Below are 19869 nucleotides of genomic sequence, written 5' to 3'. Positions count from 1 at the left end.
ACTGGAAAAAAAAAATATTCCAAATTTTCACAATTTTTCAAAAATAGCAGACCTACAAGCTCGTAGCGCGCCACTCGGTGGCGCGCTATGAGCTTGTAGATCTGCTATTTTTCAATAGCTAAATTATAACGATGTTTAAAACACCAAAAGGGGGTTCCCGCCCAAAATGGGTTAATCTGGATTCTGTGGTTCTGGAGGAACACTGACAATCTGGTTCTTCTCTGTCTGAACTGAGCAGACTGTGGATTCTTCAGTCAGTCTGATCCCTTTTTTTTAAGCCCGTTTTTACAATATCGTTGCTCTCTGAAAATAGCCGACCTGCAAGTTCACAAGAACGCATCGCACCCACGACTCCTCGTGAACTTGTAGCCAGGTCTATATATTTTTGGCTACACGACACCATCGTGCGATGAAGTATGAATCGGGGCTTAACCCATTTTGACCTGGGAACGATTCTAAAAAATGTCTTCTACATCATGACAGTTTTCTGAAAAAGCTATGTTTCTATGTCAGTGGTTCTTCGATTTTCCAAAAATAGCAGACCTACAAGCTCGTAGCGCGCCACTCGGTGGCGCGCTATGAGCTTGTAGATCTGCTATTTTTCAATAGCTAAAGCATAACATAATGCTAACACCAAAATGGGTTCCCCCCCAAAATGGCTTAAGCCCTCCTGTATAATGAAGTCACACACTTCGGTTTATATGGCCTCATTTACTTTCTCACTTCTATGACATTTTACAGAGCAGTTATGTGCAACTGCCTCATACAGCCATGGCACATATTTCTCATGTCCATGCTATATGTCATAGTTCTGACCGCATATTTTCTTAATTACAGTACGGCGTCATCGTGAAGCCTCTTTTCCACTGTACTATAGAATGGGTAAAAAAACAAAAAACGAAAAGCAGTTTAAAAAGGTTCCAGTTGCATTTCCGCTTGTGCACATTTGGCCGCTGTCTGCCACAGAACGCTAGTATAACCCATTTAGGCCTGACCTCGAAATTTAAAACAAATCTTCTAAATCCTCCAGTTTTCTGAAATAAATATTTTCACCATTTTTCAAAAATAGCAGACCTACAAGCTCGTAGAAGCGTCACTCGGTGGCGCACTATGAGCTTGTATATCTGCTATTTTGCAATAGCTAAAAGTATAACATAATGCTTAAAACACCAAAAGGGGTTCCCGCCCAAAATTGGATAAATCATGCCCAGTCGGCATGGGTGAATATTAACCACGCTCGGCACAGCCAAACCGTGGCAGGCCTTAGACGTACGTATCAAATTATTGGTTTTATAGCCCATCCTGGGCGGGAACCCCTTTTGGTGTTTTTACCATTATTTTAAACATTATCTATTGAAAATTAGCAGATCTACAAGCTCGTAGCGCGGCACTCTTCATACTGTATGCAGCAACCCTGCCAATCTCCACAAACCAGAGGGAGGGAGGGGGACTCCCTGGTGTGTGTGTGTGTGTGTGTGTGTGTGTGTGTGTGTGTGTGTGTGTGTGTGTGTGTGTGTGTGTGTGTGTGTGTGTGTGTGTGTGTGTGTGTGTGTGTGTGTGTGTGTGTGTGTGTGTGTGTGTGTGTGTGTGTGTGTGTGTGTGTGTGTGTGTGTGTGTGTGTGTGTGTGTGTGTGTGTGTGTGTGTGTGTGTGTGTGTGTCAAGCTTGGAGATCCATTGTCAGTGGAGTTAGGAGCTCAAGTGGAGTGCTGCACCCGATCCCCACCTTATCAATCCATTGAATTGTCAAGTTGTCATGAATTGTCACCCATTCGTCTGGGCCCAGTAGGTCCCTACTGGCCTACCAGGAGATTCTGGTAGACGCTGTCAGCCAGTTCTATCGTTGACACCATGTTAATGCCTGTGCTGTCATGTGAGGGTTAGGGTTAGGGGGTTAGGGTTAGGGTTAACCCTAACCCTCACGTGACAGCACAGGCATTAACATGGTGTCAACGATAGAACTGGCTGACAGCGTCTACCAGAATCTCCTGGTAGGCCAGTAGGGACCTACTGGGCCCAGACGAATGGGTGACAACTTGACAATTCAATGGATTGATAAGGTGGGGATCGGCTGAGTTAAACCACCTAACTCCACTTGAGCTGTATTCGGGTAAAGTAGTGATAATATGATGACTCATGCAAGTATCTGATTTATAATGCACTTATAAGGCATTAACACTACTTGTACTTGTTCATAATTATGCATAACAACTTATAACAAGGTTTATGAAGTATTATAACTAGTGCTAGTAACTATAACAAAGTGTATGAAGAACACCATAAGTACAATATTATATGCCAACCTCCTAGGCTCCTACTGACTGCTGGAGTTATAGGCTTGTCTGTCTCTCTCTCTCTCTCTCTCTCTCTCTCTCTCTCTCTCTCTCTCTCTCTCTCTCTCTCTCTCTCTCTCTCTCTCACTGATATGCCAACCTCTCTCTCTCACTGATATGCCAACCAGTTTTTATTTGATCTCTGCGTTCCTCCTCCTCCATGTGACCTCTACCCTCCTTCTCCGGCCTTGCCTCTCTGGGAAGTTTTAACTCTGGATTCCCTGGAGGACATTATACTGCCGCTCTGCTACTACTAATGCATTTTGGCCTGGCGTCGAAATAAGAAAAACGTTCGCTCTGAAAGAATATATATTCAAAGGTTTGTGCCGCATTTTTATGATATTTCAAAAATAGCAGACCTACAAGCTCATAGCGCGCCACTCGGTGGCGCGCTATGAGCTTGTAGATCTGCTATTTTTCAATAGCTAAAGCTTAGTTAAAACACCAAAAGGGGTTCCCGTCCAGAATTGGCTAATGCACGTATGTAGCCCTGCAGAGATCCAGAGGACCGCTCTGCTACTAACTAAATACAACTTCTACTATCCCACAGAGACCATCAACAACCGTCTGTCCCACACAGACCCAACATTATTACATAACTCTGTCGTACAAAGAAATACAGCAGGAACTAAAGGGACAAACCCACGGCACTAACCGTCTGTCCCTTGGGTTTTCAGCCCTTTTCATATCAAGGGCCATTAGGCCTGACGTTGAAATAAATAAAGTCTTCTGAAAGAATTTATATTCAAAGTTTTTATGCTGCATTTTCACGATTTTTCAAAAATAGCAGACCTATGCGAGTGGCGTGCTACGAGCTTGTTAGATCTGCTATTTTTCAATAGCTAAAGTATAACATGATGCTTAGTTAAAACACCAAAAGGGGTTCCCGCCCAGATTAGGTCCACTCATGAGTTATACTACAAGTAAGAGCGCGAACGCGGGAAGCGAACGCAGCTCGTAAATTGCAAAAACAACAATTAGAATAAATTACGTAATTTTTTTAAGTTTTTTTTTAAGTTCTCTTTTTTTTGTGTTTTTTAAGATTTTTTTTAGTTAAGTTTTTTTTTTAGTTAAGTTTTTTTTTAAAGTTTTTCCTTTTAAAGTTTTTCCTTTTTTAAGTCTTTTTTTTAAGTTAAGTTTTTTTTTAAGTTAAGTTTTTTTAAGTTAAGTTTTGTGTGTGTGTGCGTTTTTCCTTTTAAAGTTTTTTTTTTTTTAAGTTAAGTTTTTTTTTAAGGTAAGTTTTTTTTAAGTTTTGTGTGTGCGTGCGTGCGTGCGTGTGTGTGTGTGCGTGCATGTGTGTGTGTGTGTGTTTTTGTGTGTGATACAGCTGCGCCCTCTGGTGGTGGGCGGGTGGTGTTACAGCGTGACACACACACACACACACACACAGACACACAGACATGATCTGCTGGGTCTCATAGTAAATGCTCACTGCGTTCGCAATAAGGGTGCATTTGGTTACCAACTCCATCATTTATAGCTGGGGACCACCTAGAACCCCCTCAAGGACCGCTGGTGGTCCCTGGACCACTGGTTGAAAACCACTGGTCTGTCCTATACAGAGACAACTGGTCTTTGTAGAGAAGCTGACTTGGAGTGTATACTGTACTGTTTTCCACTAGCTTTTATGGGATGTAAGTGTCATGAACTGTGACCTTTTTAAAACACAGGAAGTCATTATTAGTGCTGTTTAGTGGTTGTGGGGGTTGAGGACGGAGCCCGTGACCATGCTAGCCTGTGATGGGATAGCAAATTGTTTCTTCATAGGTGCCAGATGGGTGGTGGGGGCAGTGGCGTGCACAGACATTTAGAGGGGCAGGTGCTCAAGTTAAAAAAGGGCACCTTGTGCAGCGCGTGGAACCGGCCGGTTGCCTTAATCCATTTTGGGCGGGAACCCCTTTTGGTGTTAGCATTATGTTATGCTTTAGATATTGAAAAATAGCAGATCTACAAGCTCATAGCGCGCCACCGAGTGGCGCGCTATGAACTTGTAGGTCTGCTATTTTTGAAAAATAAAAAAAAAAGAAGAAAAAAAAAAGTTTTTTTTTCTTTTTTTTTCAAAAGGGCACATTGCCAAAAGGGCAGGGGGTGCTCTAGCACCCCCTAGTGTCTATCTGTGCACACCACTGGGTGGGGGGCTGAGACTGTAGTGTACACTCTTCTCAGGGCAGGTTCACACTAGGGCATTAACCCATTTAGGCCTGACCTCAAAAATTAAAAAAAATATTCTAAATCCTCCAGTTTTCTGAAATAAATATTTTTCAAAAATAGCAGACCTACAAGCTCGTAGCGCGCCACTCGGTGGCGTGCTATGAGCTTGTAGATCTGCTATTTTTCAATAGCTAAATTACAACAATGTTTACAACACCAAAAGGGGAACAACTAGTCGACTAGTTTACTAGTCGACTAGTAAATCCACTAGTCAACCTTGTTGGTACTAGTCGACTAGTTTGATTTTGTAGGCCTCAAGATCAGGTAGATTATAGTTATAGTCACCAATGTACACATTTTTTAAATATTTAATATTTATTTCCAAAACATTTATTTCCAAAACATATTAATAGGTAGTTAAACAACTAGTCGACTAGTAAAATAGTCAACCAGTAAAAATGACTAGAAGTGAATTCCCTAGTTCACACCGAGTCCGTTTCATTTCTAACTGTTCCCCGGATACGATTGCCTGGGTCGTCCCCGCTGGCCATGATTCAACCTTGATTCTTCCGTGCCCGAGTATACACTTCATTCACCTGTATGTAATTCAATGCTTTCACATTACAAGCGATCCGTATCCGAGTACACACTTCAATCGCGTCCCGAGACTATACCTCCATGCGATCCCGGGGAACGGTTGAGGTGATCTGCTCTCCGGGGGGAACATTCACACTATACTATACCACAACTTCTGCCAAGTTGTCGCCGAGGGACCGTAGTCGTGTGAAGTGAACCTAGCCCTCAGAATTACAGAGCACTGAGGATTGTACTGTGCGTGTATGTATTTATGACGTGAGTGACAGACCTGTTCCCCTATCCACTTCGCACCTCGTGGCAGATAATACCTTAATTCACAGAGCGCTAACACTTTTCACGGTCAGCTGGTGCAGTCACTTTCAGACGCATGATTTCCATCCCGGCTTCTTTTCTTTCTTTCTCAAGGTGTACTCCCATAGTTATATATTTATATAAACTAGAGGACCGGACAGCCCCGCCCCCCAGCTATTCGTTTTCAATGTAAGTTTCTCAGTGGCGTTCGAACCAGAGTAATCTAGTAAGAGAGTGGTGACACGCTTTGATCTCGCCGCAAAGCGGGTGCCTATGGGCGATAGTTCCAAACATTGCTCCTATGGCTGGAACTATTCCATTGAGATAGAATGAGCACTTCCGCATTCCATTGTTACAATGAGAGTCAACGGGAGTGTCATTACTCTCTTATTAGATTACTCTGGTTCGAACGAAGCACCCGGAAGACCGCCCGGAAGTTGGCTCGGTATAATTGGTTTGGCTCGCGTTGGGAGACCCCTTTTGGGTAACTACGTATGGTTTTTTTTGCCCACCCCGTCTGCAGTTCCAGCTTTGGCCAGCCGCTGTGGGGGGCCTTCGGTATACGCCTCTTTGGTCTTCCTTTCCCTTCTGGTGCCCATGTCAGTGGAATATTGCTACACCACCAGGAACCCCACATCCATTGCATCGGTCTCGGCTCATAATACCTGGGAATCTCTGTGTCCATGGCGGATTTCATTAGCGCTTCCCTCCATGGAACTTGGAGGAAACAATGCGTTGGATAGTTCTAGGTTGAGTGTGCCAGTTTTACCACTCCTCAAACTAGAGGCCCCAAGTGTCTTGGAAACACAAGCTCTATTCAGAGTGCTCGGGAAGTCCCAGTGTCTGGTCTGGGACCCCTCCACTTGTTTGGTGACTGGACAGAAGGATAAATGCTCCTATACACAATATCATACTCCTTGACCCATTTAGGTCTGACGTCGAAATTTTAAAAAATGTATTTCTTTCTTAAAAACCTCATGTTTCTATGTCAGTGGTTCTCAATATTTCATGTCAAGGACCCCAAAAATTACATGTAATATGCCGCCGACCCCCATCTGAAAATATGTTGTTCCAGGGACCCTCCAGAAGCAAAGATTTGAGTTAAAATGTTCACTCTGAAATAATATATATATTCAAAGATTTGAGGCACATTTTCACGATTTTTCAAAAAATAGCAGACCTACAAGTTCATAGCGCGGCACCGAGTGCCGCGCTATGAACTTGTAGGTCTGCTATATTTTTCAATAGCTAAAGTATAACGTAATGCTTTAAAACACCAAAAGGGGTTCCCGCCCAGAATGGGTTAATGAATGCAGGGTTTTTGCTGGTAGTGTAAAACCACAATTGCACTTTTGTCTTATTTTTCATCATACAATACCGAATAGAATTGCCGAAATGTGTGTGTGTGTAAAGTGTGCTCTTATTACGTCAGAGACTCATCTGACGTAGTTTCTGACAGCCAGACTTTGACCACATAGATGTCCAACTAAGTCATGACTGGCTTGTTTTCTCCCTTTTATCCTTTCTAATCACTAACGGTATTACTGCAGATTATCTTTTTTTCCCCTTTTTTTTTTAAAAGAGAGAATCTATAGTCAGCTGTAGTCGGATACAGCCAGCCAGCCAGCTGTATCTTTATGGAGACAGTGACAATCTGAGAGGGAGACAGACATGTAAGTTGTAGAGTTAGTTAGGAGAGAATGCCCTGCAGGCAAGATTTGATGCCAGAGATCACAAAGGGTTTACATGTGGCACCCACTACACTTCTGGGTATATCCCCCGGATTTAAATAGACTACCAGTCAGTTCTCGTGATGAGCTGTGTGTAAGGATGACGCTATGGTGTCTATAGGCTGTATGTGGGTGACACTGGTGTGTGTGTGTGTGTGTGTGTGTGTGTGTGTGGTGTCTAATGTCTATAGGAGGTGTGTGCATGCCATGGGTGACACTGGTGTCTATTGTACGTTGTTGAACTGACTGCTGTCTGCCTGGGAGTCGGGACGTTGACTACAGTCACATTGTTCTCGCATGCTCTCAGTATGACCGACGAATGAATTGCTGCAGTACGATTTGTCTTTTCCCCCCAAGAGTAATTCTGTAGAGTGAATCTGTGGTGTTTGGAGAGACCATACTGTATAGAGCGTCGAAGTCCCGCCCCCTTTCATGACGACGCCAGGCCCAGGAAATAATTTCAAAATGTATTTATTTAAAGACATTTTAAGCGTCGTACGAAGCCAACTCGAGTCGTGACAAATCATGACAACAAACACAATATTTTGGACCAAACAAATAATTACAAAAAAGTGTCGTTTTTTTCTTCTTTCTAATTATTTGTTCGGCCCAAAACATTGTGTTTATTGTCATGATTTGTCACGACAAGAGTTGGCTTTGTCCGCGGCGTAAACGTCTTTAAATAAATACTTTTTGAAAAGTCTGAGGAAAATGAACGGGGAATCATTTCCCGGGCCCTGGTAGGGGGCGTGACTGCGACGCTCTATTATGGAGGCATGATGTTTGAACATCCCCCACCCACAGCCTGTCTTCTTGAGTGTCCTCAAAGCAGTGACACCGTACTTGCCAATAGAGGGTATGCGCGTGTCATCATCATCAAACCAGGAAGTTATGCAGGAACGCCTACTGAGTGGCAAAACAATACTTTCTGGCCTTGACAGCCCATACATCCACACAGAAAAGTCCTATCTGATTGCATTAACAACATTAAACAATGTTAAACTCACTTTGCCTGTTGCTTTGCTACTCGATTTGCCACTTGATGTGCCATTCACTTTAAGCATGCGCATACTCTCTATACTCTCGACCTGCAGGAAACACATGTTGTCATGTTGAATAAAATGTATATGCTGCTAATGAAATAATGCAAGACAGCCGAGTCTTCCAAGGTTTGTGTGTGTTGTGTTTAGGACCTGTCTGTCGATGTCAAGGCATGTATGGAATGTTTTGATTACAATAGATTGTTATTCACAGACGGTTTCTACTCACTCCCACATTACATATATAACCGTGTTGGCTCTGGTAATTGTGATCATAGTTACAGTATAATAACATTAACCTATGCTTTAGCTATTGAAAAATAGCAGATCTACAAGCTCATATGAGCTTGTAGGTCTGCTATTTTTGAAAAATCGACAAAGACATTTTTAGAATCTGATCTCAGGTCAAAATGGGTTAAAATTACTGGTATTAGTAGATACTATATCAGTAATAATAATAATACTAGTAGTATTACTATGCCCTACTGCCAGGGGTAGACCGGCTGGCCGATAGAACAGCCGGGTGGGAACCGTGAGGTTGCCAGTTCGATCCCGGGCTCCCCCAGAGTTGGTGTCAAAGTGTCCTTGAGCAAGACTCTGTCTGAACCCCTAATTGCTCCCGATGTGCCTTGCATGGTTTCCTCCGCCATCGGTGTATGAAAGTGTGTGTGTGAATGGGTGAATGTAATGCACAATCTATGTAAAGCGATCTGGACGAAAGCGCTATATTATTAAATGCACCATTTACTATTAGTAGTTGCACAGGTAGTTAGCCTGACAACGATGTTACACGACTTACTAATGTGTTTAGGATGAACCAGTATGACTATGAACCAATCGCCAAATACCACGCTACTTTGGCAACAGCAATCTCATAAAACGGCTGCAACAGGAAGGGCTTTCAGACAAAGTACTGTATATGACACACACAACTCATCAACTCATACAAAACCCCCATCCTGCCTGGCCTGGCCCAACTATGGTATGGCCTGTAGTACATTTAGAATTACACTTTTTCACAGAGTAGTTCTACATTGCAGTATTAGTATTTTACTAGTACTTTTTCCACCACTGCCTATAATATGTTTTGTTGTTATGGTGAGCGAAAACACAAGCAGCAGTATGTGTGGTAATAGTACTAGTGATAAGAACTTAAGAAGGCCAATCATATATGTTGTTCTGTGAGCATTCACTTGATTTGTTGGCCAGTGGTATATAGCTACATGGATTATATTGTGTGTGTGTGTGTGTGTGTGTGTGTGTGTGTGTGTGTGTGTGTGTGTGTGTGTGTGTGTGTGTGTGTGTGTGTGTGTGTGTGTGTGTGTGTGTGTGTGTGTGTGTGTGTGTGTGTGTGTGTGTGTGTGTGTGTGTGTGTGTGTGTGTGTGTGTGTGTGTGTGTGTGTGTGTGTGTGTGTGTGTGTGTGTGTGTGTGTGTGTGTGTGTGTGTGTGTGCTGACCACACTGCTCTGGTGTTGATAGCTATCACAGTTAATTGCCCATAAGCTAAGGAAAGTGTTGCCAAATGTCCCAACATCCCTAACCTTGACCGCACCCCCTTGGTGTGGATGGATGAATTGGAGGTTTTTAAGGGTGTTTGGGACTATGAAGGTGTGCTTTTTTCTGTAAATGATGAGGGGGTCACTTTTGAAAATGAATTGCTCTAAAAATAAAATGGGGTAAGGTCCTCTTGTAGTTTGTAACTGTTTTTTAAAGAATGTAAACAATTTCAAGAATAAATAAGTTGTTAAAAGTAAAAAAATAAAAAGTCTCTCTCTCTCTCTCTCCACCATGTATGTCTAAAGATCATCAAACAGAGCCCTAGAGTAGACCTATGAATACAAATGACTGTGATCTGGGAATGACTTGAGAATAGATTGTGCCACGGTTTGGCAGCTCGCCCTGAGAATGTTGCTCCCTTTTCTTTAATAATGTTGCAACGCTTGTGTTTGTTTTTCTGTCCTTCTACGGGCATTACGAGTTTTTATTAACGCTTTGAAATAGCAGACCGTTAATTACTTTTCCCAAATGTTCATGTTAACATACATACACAACGGTTATTATTAGATGACGTTCCATATCTGTGCTGTCGGGAGGAAGAATGTTTTTGCATAAATCGGTGTTATTGAACAGCCTTTATGTCTGTGTGTTTCGAAAATATTGAACCAATGGAAAGTAGGATGCCTTCACATCCGCAGCAATTGGATACGCAGCAGAGAACTTTATCAGTGTGTTCAATTCATAAACTACACAGTGAAATCTATGGTGTTAAAATGATGCTTCTAGTAATAGTTAGGACTTGAGGGTAACGTGTGTGTGTGTGTGTGTGTGTGTGTGTGTGTGTGTGTGTGTGTGTGTGTGTGTGTGTGTGTGTGTGTGTGTGTGTGTGTGTGTGTGTGTGTGTGTGTGTGTGTGTGTGTGTGTGTGTGTGTGTGTGTGTGTGTGTGTGTGTGTGTGTGTGTGTGTGTGTTGAGATATAGTAAACGGAGGGACAGCAGGTCTCTTTGGCTGCTGCCTGGAATGTCACTGTTAAATTTACTGTGTGCGTGCGTGCGTGCTTGCTCGTTCTTTTGTGTGTGGCAGGAGTTGTTGTAAACGTGTTTTTCATTTTTACAGTGCTAGGTTTATGGTTCTCTCTCTCTCTCCCTTACACGCACACGCACACACACACAGAGACACACACACACACACACACACACAGGCACTCACGTTCCTCTGAGCTGTTGGCTTGTGTTCGCAGTGAGGCATCTGTGTTTTGACAGCTCCAACATCCTGTCAGGAAACAACAGAACTGCATATCCTCCAACGCTAGGAGTCGGACCTACTTCAACCTCACACACACACGTACAGTCTTCAGGGAACTGCCTAGTACAACTAGGAGTCGGACCTACTTCAACCTCACACACACACGTACAGTCTTCAGGGAACTGCCTAGTACAACTAGGAGTCGGACCTACTTCAACCTCACACACACACGTACAGTCTTCAGGGAACTGCCTAGTACAACTAGGAGTCGGACCTACTTCAACCTCACACACACACGTACAGTCTTCAGGGAACTGCCTAGTACAACTAGGAGTCGGACCTACTTCAACCTCACACACACACGTACAGTCTTCAGGGAACTGCCTAGTACAACTAGGAGTCGGACCTACTTCAACCTCACACACACACGTACAGTCTTCAGAGAGCTGCCTAGTACAACTAGGAGTCAGACCTACTTCAACCTCACACACACACGTACAGTCTTCAGGGAGCTGCCTAGTACAACTAGGAGTCAGACCTACTTCAACCTCACACACACACGTACAGTCTTCAGGGAGCTGCCTAGTACAACTGGAGTCGGACCTACTTCAACCTCACACACACACACGTACAGTCTTCAGGGAGCTGCCTAGTACAACTAGGAGTCGGACCTACTTCAACCTCACACACACACGTACAGTCTTCAGGGAGCTGCCTAGTACAACTAGGAGTCAGACCTACTTCAACCTCACACACACACGTACAGTCTTCAGGGAGCTGCCTAGTACAACTAGGAGTCGGACCTACTTCAACCTCACACACACACGTACAGTCTTCAGGGAGCTGCCTAGTACAACTAGGAGTCGGACCTACTTCAACCTCACACACACACACGTACAGTCTTCAGGGAGCTGCCTAGTACAACTAGGAGTCGGACCTACTTCAACCTCACACACACACGTACAGTCTTCAGGGAGCTGCCTAGTACAACTAGGAGTCAGACCTACTTCAACCTCACACACACACGTACAGTCTTCAGGGAGCTGCCTAGTACAACCACAGTCTACTACTGGGTTTTTTCCCCCCGTCTTCCCTCCCAATACTAAGTCATTATTACGCCTATTAATCTTGCCCACATAATTCTACTGGCTCACCTGCCAGTGAGGAGACCCCACCGGGAGGAAGTATCGGTAAACCCGCTGCTGACGGCCGTCACCCCACCCCGTTGGAATCACTTAACACAGCGACAAAGATTGCCCTCCCCTGCATCCGGTTCCAATGAAGTCTCCTCGCTCGTGCGTGTAACGTGTATCTGTACCATTATGTTGGTTTTGGACCAAAATGGGTGAAACCGACCCGACTGACCAATAGAGCCAGTCTAAGTATAGTCATGGTGTTTGTTGTGGTTATGGTCAGGGAAACATTTTGGGCGGGCCAATAGCCAGGGAGACTGTGTGACCTCAAACTCCCGGATTCTGAGGCTGTACAAATGCTCTGTCTCATTCCCTGCTCCTCTGTTCCGTCGCGCTCAGCAGTTTCACGTCATTCTGAGGCTTGATCGATGCGTAGTTGCACACCGTGCATGTCGAGACGGAAACAGACGATCTACAAGCTCACAACGCATCGGGATGCGACACTGTGTGAGCTTGTAGATTGGCTGTTTTTTTTGGCGCAAAACTAAGTAGTTGCCATATGAATCAGACTTTACTAAGCTCATCTTGTCTGACTCAGGAATGTGCTGATAACCTTTACACAGAAGAAATATCCCTCCCCCTCGTACAGGGTTTCTTCGACTATGCATGCACCTCATGGTACCACAGCACCTCAATGGGCTTTAAAACAAGGCTCCAGACATCCTAAAACAAACTGGTCAGGCTACTACTACTTGGCCTTACTCCCAGAACCCACCTCACCCCTGCCCATTTTGATAGGCTGGAATGGCTTAGGGTTCACGACAGCATCTTGCAATGGGCCTGGTCTAAGATTCGCTACACCACTAAGATATCCATGTACCTGTCAAAATACTTCCTTAATGTCAACGAAGTCCACAATCGCAACACGAGAGGGAGTTCCACAAACCACGTTCAACCCAGATTCGGCTCGAACAAGGGGTTAAATTAATTTCACTCCTATGCCACTAAAATGTGGAATGCCCTACAAACAACCGTTAAGAAATGTGAATCCCTAGACTCCTTCAAAACCGCTCTCAAAGAGCACTTAATTTGAAACTGACCCCTGTAAAAGAGTACAAATTCCACCCCAGCCTTTATTGTCTCCACCAGGCCGAAGGCATGGGGAGAGAGTATGTTTTGCACTCCGTCCGTGTGTGTGTGTGTCCTTCAGTATGTTTTGCACTCCGTCCGTGTGTGTGTGTGTCCTTCCGTCCGTCCGTCCGTCCGTCCTTCCGTCCGTCCGTTATCAGCTAATCTCCGGCACCGTTGGCCCGATCCATGCCAAACTTTGCACACACACTCCCTGGATGCCAACGACGAACCTCTGCCCCAAATATTCCTCAGCGGCCTGTTATAGCGCCACCATGAGGCCGATTTAGGCAAAACACATTTCTGTAGATACACATTTTATCCATACATCACACAATTCGGTATACACTATCTCCATAGTCATGTGATCAACACAGATCTGCACAATTTCCCATCTTCCATCCTGATTGGCTAAGATTGGCTTCCAAAGCTCACATGATTGGTCCGTTTCGAACAAAGTGCCACAAATCACAAACACAGTGTCCAATTTCCATGAAATTATACACGCACATTTCCACTAGGCCGAGGACGACATGCCACTATTTTTCCCCAAATCAGCCTCACGGTGGCGCTATAACAGGCCAATTCCTGTTTTTACCTATAACTGCATCGACAACTTATGTATGTGCACTCCCTGCATCCCTCCACATCTGCCGGTTATAGCGCCACCATGAGGCCAATTTCTGCAAAACGCATTGTTTATGTTAGTCGCACAGATTTCATCCAAATCTCACGCAAATCGGTACACATGATCTCTGTAGTCATGTGATCAAGACGAGCCTGTTGGATTTCTCAGATTCTACACTGATTAGCTAAGATTGCCTTCCAACGTTTTCAGGAGTAGCCCGTTTTGTACAAAATGCTGCACATCCAGAATTCTATCCTCAGAGATGCTATGAGTGATCTGGCTCTGCATTTCCTCAACAAAATGAAGAAAATTGTTGCAAGAAACAAACAAACAAAAAAATATTACATTACATTAAACATTTTGCCAAACATCACACACACTCCTATCCTCCTGGTGGAGACCTGTGCCCAGAAGGGCACTTTTTCTAGTTCTTAATGTTTTGATGAATTGAAAATGGACGACCCTTATGTAAACAAGTCTTTTTTCTGGTTTTATCCTCTTAACAGATTTTGTATTGACCTGTACTTTCCTTGAACTGTAGGCCTACCCATTCTGCAAACTGTTAATACAGTCAATTTTCAATCAATCAATCAATCAATCAATCCCTTTCTTGCTGTCTTTCTTTCATACCAATCTCTTTTTCAATTGATCTCTCTCTCTCTCTGCCTCTTTCCCCCTTCCTCTATTACGCCCACCCACCTCTATCTGTCTGTCTGTCAGCACTTTGGTCAATCTCCGTTGCTCTATAGAGTCTGTCTGTCTGTCTGTCTGTCTGTCTGTCTGTCTGTCTGTGTCTGTCTTATGAGGTTGCAGCCTCTCAGCTGCTCATGGAGCACAGTATGAGGTCTCTTCTGTGCTGTCCCTTCAGCCTCACCATAGTCTTATTGCTGCGTTGGGTTCAAACGGGCAGATGCAAAGATATATAGTCTACCAAGATAGTCTACCATTCATTTCCAATGTAAGCCAGCGACATGAAGATACAAAGATACTGCACATCCAGCGTCTGTAGCTACAACAAAGTTGAGCTATAGTTTCAACTTCAGATACAAAGATACAAAGCTACAAATATGCTGTGTATCTTTGAATCTTTTGCGTCTGCTCGTGTGAACGCAACATATGGGTCAGACTGTTATCACCGCTCATTATATATTTTATCAGCAACTACTGCATAGGTAGTTTTGTACACCATGTACTGTCTGTATGCATACAGTATGTATGCATGTATGTATGTATATGTATGTACTTTCTTTTGTAACTACTGTACAGCATACTATGATCCTATGTTGCACTTTTCATTTCAGAGTGTACAAAATGTACTGTACATTTTGTACACTCTCAGAAGTCAGGACTCATCTAGAGCAGTGGTTCTCAACCAGTGGACCTTGGGATGGTTCCAGGTGGTCCCCATGCTAAATGATAGAGAGTTGGTAACCAAATGGACTCTTTATTAGATCTTTAACTCTTGAGAGTGTGAAATGAAACCAAATGGACCCGTAAGGGACCCGTTTAATTTGACGCTCTCAAGAGTTAAGTTATTGTTAAACATCTGCATTACTTAATTTATATTTAGAAGTCTACACAATTAGAGCATGTATACGTTTTTTTATTTTGAACGTTTGCCTGCTATCTCTCCTGTATGGTACCAAGTTACCAACACATTGACAACATCAATACAGCATGGAAATGTGGACATTATTCTTTAGTTTTAGGTCTGCAAGGTTAAATCCCATCAAATGGTGGTCCGTGGCTCAAATGCAGAATAAAGGAGGATAGGATGTGTGTGATGTTTGGCAAAATGTTTAGGAGTAATATAAACATGTTTTTTTTGTTTTTTGCAACAATGTTCTTCATTTTGTTGAGGAAATGCAGAGCCAAATCATTCATAGCATCTCTGAGGATAGAATTCTGGATGAGCAAGACATGTGCAGCATTTTGTACAAAACGGGCTACTCCTGAAAACTTTGGAAGGCAATCTTAGCCAATCAGTGTAGAATCTGAGAAATCCAACAGGCTCGTCTTGATCACATGACTACAGAGATCATGTGTACGGATTTGCGTGAGATTTGGATGAAATCTGTGCGACTAACATAAACAATGTGTTTTGCAGAAATCGTGTTGATCACATGACTATGGAGATAGTGTATACCAAATTGTGTGATGTATGGATAAAATGTGTACGAGTTATCTACAGAAATGTGTTTTGCCTAAATCGGCCTCATGGTGGCGCTATAACAGGCCGTTGAGGAATATTTGGGGCATATGTTCGTCGTTGGCATCCAGGGAGTGTGTGTGCAAAGTTTGGCATGGATTGGTCCAACGGTGCCGGAGATTAGCTTGTGAAGGAAGGAAGTGGTCTGGTGGAGACAATAAGTGGTTGAAAAGCACTCATCTACAGTGTAGATGTAGTGAATGCCGGTCTTCCTGCTGCTGTGGTTCTGTATCGGTCTGTATCCAGCTGGAACAGCATCCAAGTATCGCTGTTGTTTTATCTCATGTTTTAAGGTTCACAGGTCAGGATTGGAATAGGGTTTATATTTCCTATCATCAACAAACCAGTCGGTCAACAAGTCAGTCAAAAGTCAGTGAGTCTTATGTAAGCAATACAAGCATTCCTGTTGCTTGTTGCTGTTGCAAGATTTCTCTCTCTCCTCTTTCCTCTCTCTCTCACTCACTCATTCACCCACACACAGACACACATGCACCTGCACGCACGCTCGTACTGTATGTAGTATGTACGTACGCCGTGGCGTGCACGCACATACAGTACACACACACACACACACACTGTCCTCATACGCATACACTGCCACGTTCCTGTGCTCTGGTCAATTTTGACTCCCGATAACATGAATGGAACAGTGGGCAGCAGCCTGTGTGTGCGCGTGCATGCATGCGCGTGTGTGTGTGTGTGTGTGTGTGCACGCGCCGCGTGTGCGCAAGTTGTCTTATAAACACTATAATTCCTTGTCGTGTTCGGCTGCTCCCAGTCCACAACCAGCCAGCCAATCACATGATGTGAATGTTGATGGAACTTAAAATGATATCACGCTCATTCTCATGACCTCTGAGACTCAGGGCTGTTTATCTTTACTCGGCTGTTACATGTGCATCTATGAGTGGACTCTCTTATCCAGAGAGACTTCCAAGTCCAACAATAATAATGTCTGACCAGGTCTGGATCAATACAATGACCAGTAGAAAGGTGTAAAGGGGTCATAATGTAGTGGTCACTGGCCATGTCAGACCATAATGTGACTAAATTTGACTGAGGGACAGCCATTGGATTTTGAATGAAAGCAGGGAATCATAGCTTCAAATTGTTGTTAAGTTTGACCCACCAGTTTTGGAGATATGGCTTATAGAGTAATGACTTGCAGAAAACAGAGAGTTGAGTGAACAGGCTTGAAAGGTTCACTTCTGTGGTCTCTAACATTACACCTAGCTACATGTTAAAGCATTTATTTCATATTTACATGTCGATTTCAGCTCTGACACTTATTTCAGACATGCTCTAGTATGTGAAGAGTCTGCCTGTGCTAAAAAATATATATATATATATCTCTGGTGAAAATCTAAAATAAAAACAATTTAAATACTGCGGGAGCATTATTACCACACTAAACAAAGTTGGATTTGTTGTACAGTGCAGAAACTGAAGATACATAACGTAAGTGTTCTTATTATTGTGGGTCTGGGTTTTATAATGCAGCGTGAGTCTGCGATAGCCGATCTACAAGCTCACACAACGCGTTGCGCTGATTGACAGTGCACGTGCAGCAGTTATAAAACTATAATTTAGTAGGCTACACTTTTTAGTGTGATGTGTGATGTTCTTAACCCATTCTGGACGGGAACCCCTTTTGGTGCATTATGTTATACTTTAGCTATTGAAAAATAGCAGATCTACAAGCTCATAGCGCGCCACCGAGTGGCGCGCTACGAGCTTGTAGGTCTGCTATTTTTGAAAAATCGTGAAAATGTGGCACAAATCTTTAAATATATATATTTTTTTATTTCGACGTCAGGCCTAAATGGGGTGGGTTTATCAGAGCGCCAGATAGTGCAGCTGTAAGAGTGGCGGCTGCTGCTGCTGCTGCTGCCTGCGTCCCGTGCACCAATAAAGCGGCGGCGGCTCGCATGCTAGAAATAATAAACAAAAATATGTCGTTTCTGGACTTTACCAACGGGCTTATAGGGCCGGGCCGGGCCGTTTCTGGATTTTACCAACGTGTGTGTGTGTGTGTGTGTGTGTGTGTGTGTGTGTGTGTGTGTGTGTGTGTGTGTGTGTGTGTGTGTGTGTGTGTGTGTGTGTGTGTGTGTGTGTGTGTGTGTGTGTGTGTGTGTGTGTGTGTGTGTGTGTGTGTGTGTGTGTGTGTGTGTGTGTGTGTGTCATTTCTGCTGATTAAGTGATTCTGATAACGCACATCTGACATAACCACTCCAAATGACTCGCTTCATTCAACAACTACTTCCTGTTATGTTATGACATTGCTGGTGTCCATGGCAACAGAGGCGTGTGTGTGGATGTGGGTGGGTGTGTGTGTGTGTGTGTCAGAGACTGCAGTACCCGCCTGCAATACAATTACCAGTGACTAAACTGGGTGAAAATGATAGCGGTATTTATACTGTATATTTACAGACCAGCAGCACGCATGCAAAGAACACCGTACAGTACACTAACATGCTGGCAGGGCGTTATCATTGTAAAGCTGTGTTTTCATTGACTAATGCAGGGGTTCTCAACGTTTTTGGCCGGGGACCCCCGGAAATGCTTTGGCAACGTCTCGGGACCCCCGCCCCGCCCCCTCCCGACCCCCAATATAAATTGACTGCTACAATAACCTTAAACCATTTTGGGCGGGAACCCCTTTTGGTGTTTTAAGCATTGTTATAATTTAGCTATTGAAAAATAGCAGATCTACAAGCTCATAGCGCGCCACCGAGTGGCGCGCTACGAGCTTGTAGGTCTGCTATTTTTTTTAAATCGTGAAAATAATTTGGGGACCCCCTAAAATAATTTGGCGACCCCCCGAGGGGTCGCGACCCACGGGTTGAGAACCCCTGGACTAATGAACAGATGTAACTGTAATTGAAAATATGATCCTTCTGTTGTTTTCTCAGAGAAGTTGTACAACAGCCACGGGCCAGAGCTACGGCGATCTCTGTTCTCCCTCAAACAGCTGTTTCAGGTACACAGCATCTCTACTGTCTCTCCTCACATCTCCATCTCTTAACCCATTTGGGCGGGAACCCCCTTTGGTGTTTTAAGTATTATGTTATAATTTAGCTATTGAAAAATAGCAGATCTACAAGCTCATAGCGCGCCACCAAGTGGCGCGCTACGAGCGTGTAGGTCTGCTATTTTTGAAAAATCGTGAAAATATTTATTTCAGAAAACTGGAGGATTTAGAAGATTTTTATGAAGGTTAATATGTCTCAGCATCTCTCCGTCTGTGTGACATTATCTACGCTTCTTTCACAATAACCAAACAAAACCATAGCCTACACATTATTTATTTATTCGTTATGTCAACACACGGTACTCTTACTAGTTCTGTTAGATCTCTGTGTGTGTGTGTGTGTGTGTGTGTGTGTGTGTGTGTGTGTGTGTGTGTGTGTGTGTGTGTGTGTGTGTGTGTGTGTGTGTGTGTGTGTGTGTGTGTGTGTGTGTGTGTGTGTGTGTGTGTGTGTGTGTGTGTGTGTGTGTGTGTGTGTGTGTGTGTGTGTGTGTGTGTGTGTGTGTGTGTGTGTGTGTGTGTGTGTGTGTGTGTCTCTCTCTCTCTCTCTCTCTCTCTCTCTCTCTGCCACCAGTGTAGCCACAGGAAATAACTGCATCCTTTGATCCCTGTGTTCTCAGAGAGAGAGAGAATCTTTTGACAGGATCTGAAGTTTACAGTATGTAGTCAGACTTAATGTTTCCACCTAGCTCCCAATGATAGAATGTCCTTATCCTCTATCCCTAGAATAGATTGACCAGACAGAGTATGAGAATAGAGAATAATAGTAATAATCCTACTATAAATGTGCCACGTCTCTGTGTGTGTGTGCGTGTGTGTAATGCACGTAACTCGAGAACTTCACATTCGACACACGCGTTC

General features: G+C 43.7%; 1 protein-coding gene across 1 annotated transcript in view; it reads left to right on the top strand.

The window, feature by feature from the left end:
* The window catches only part of fhod1 (formin homology 2 domain containing 1), a gene marked incomplete at its 5' end in the record, with an annotated part of 77256 nt that overhangs the window by 11758 nt on the left and 45629 nt on the right, over window positions 1-19869 (top strand). Inside the window, 1 exon segment of the mRNA XM_079497418.1 lies at window positions 18893-18960. Within this exon segment, the coding sequence (XP_079353544.1) occupies window positions 18893-18960 (68 nt within the window).

This window comes from Electrona antarctica, assembly GCF_951216825.1.
Source record: "Electrona antarctica genome assembly, chromosome: 3".
NCBI lineage: Eukaryota > Metazoa > Chordata > Actinopteri > Myctophiformes > Myctophidae > Electrona > Electrona antarctica.
Note: the sequence above shows the minus strand (reverse complement) of the source record. Positions and strands in the feature narration are given on the sequence as shown.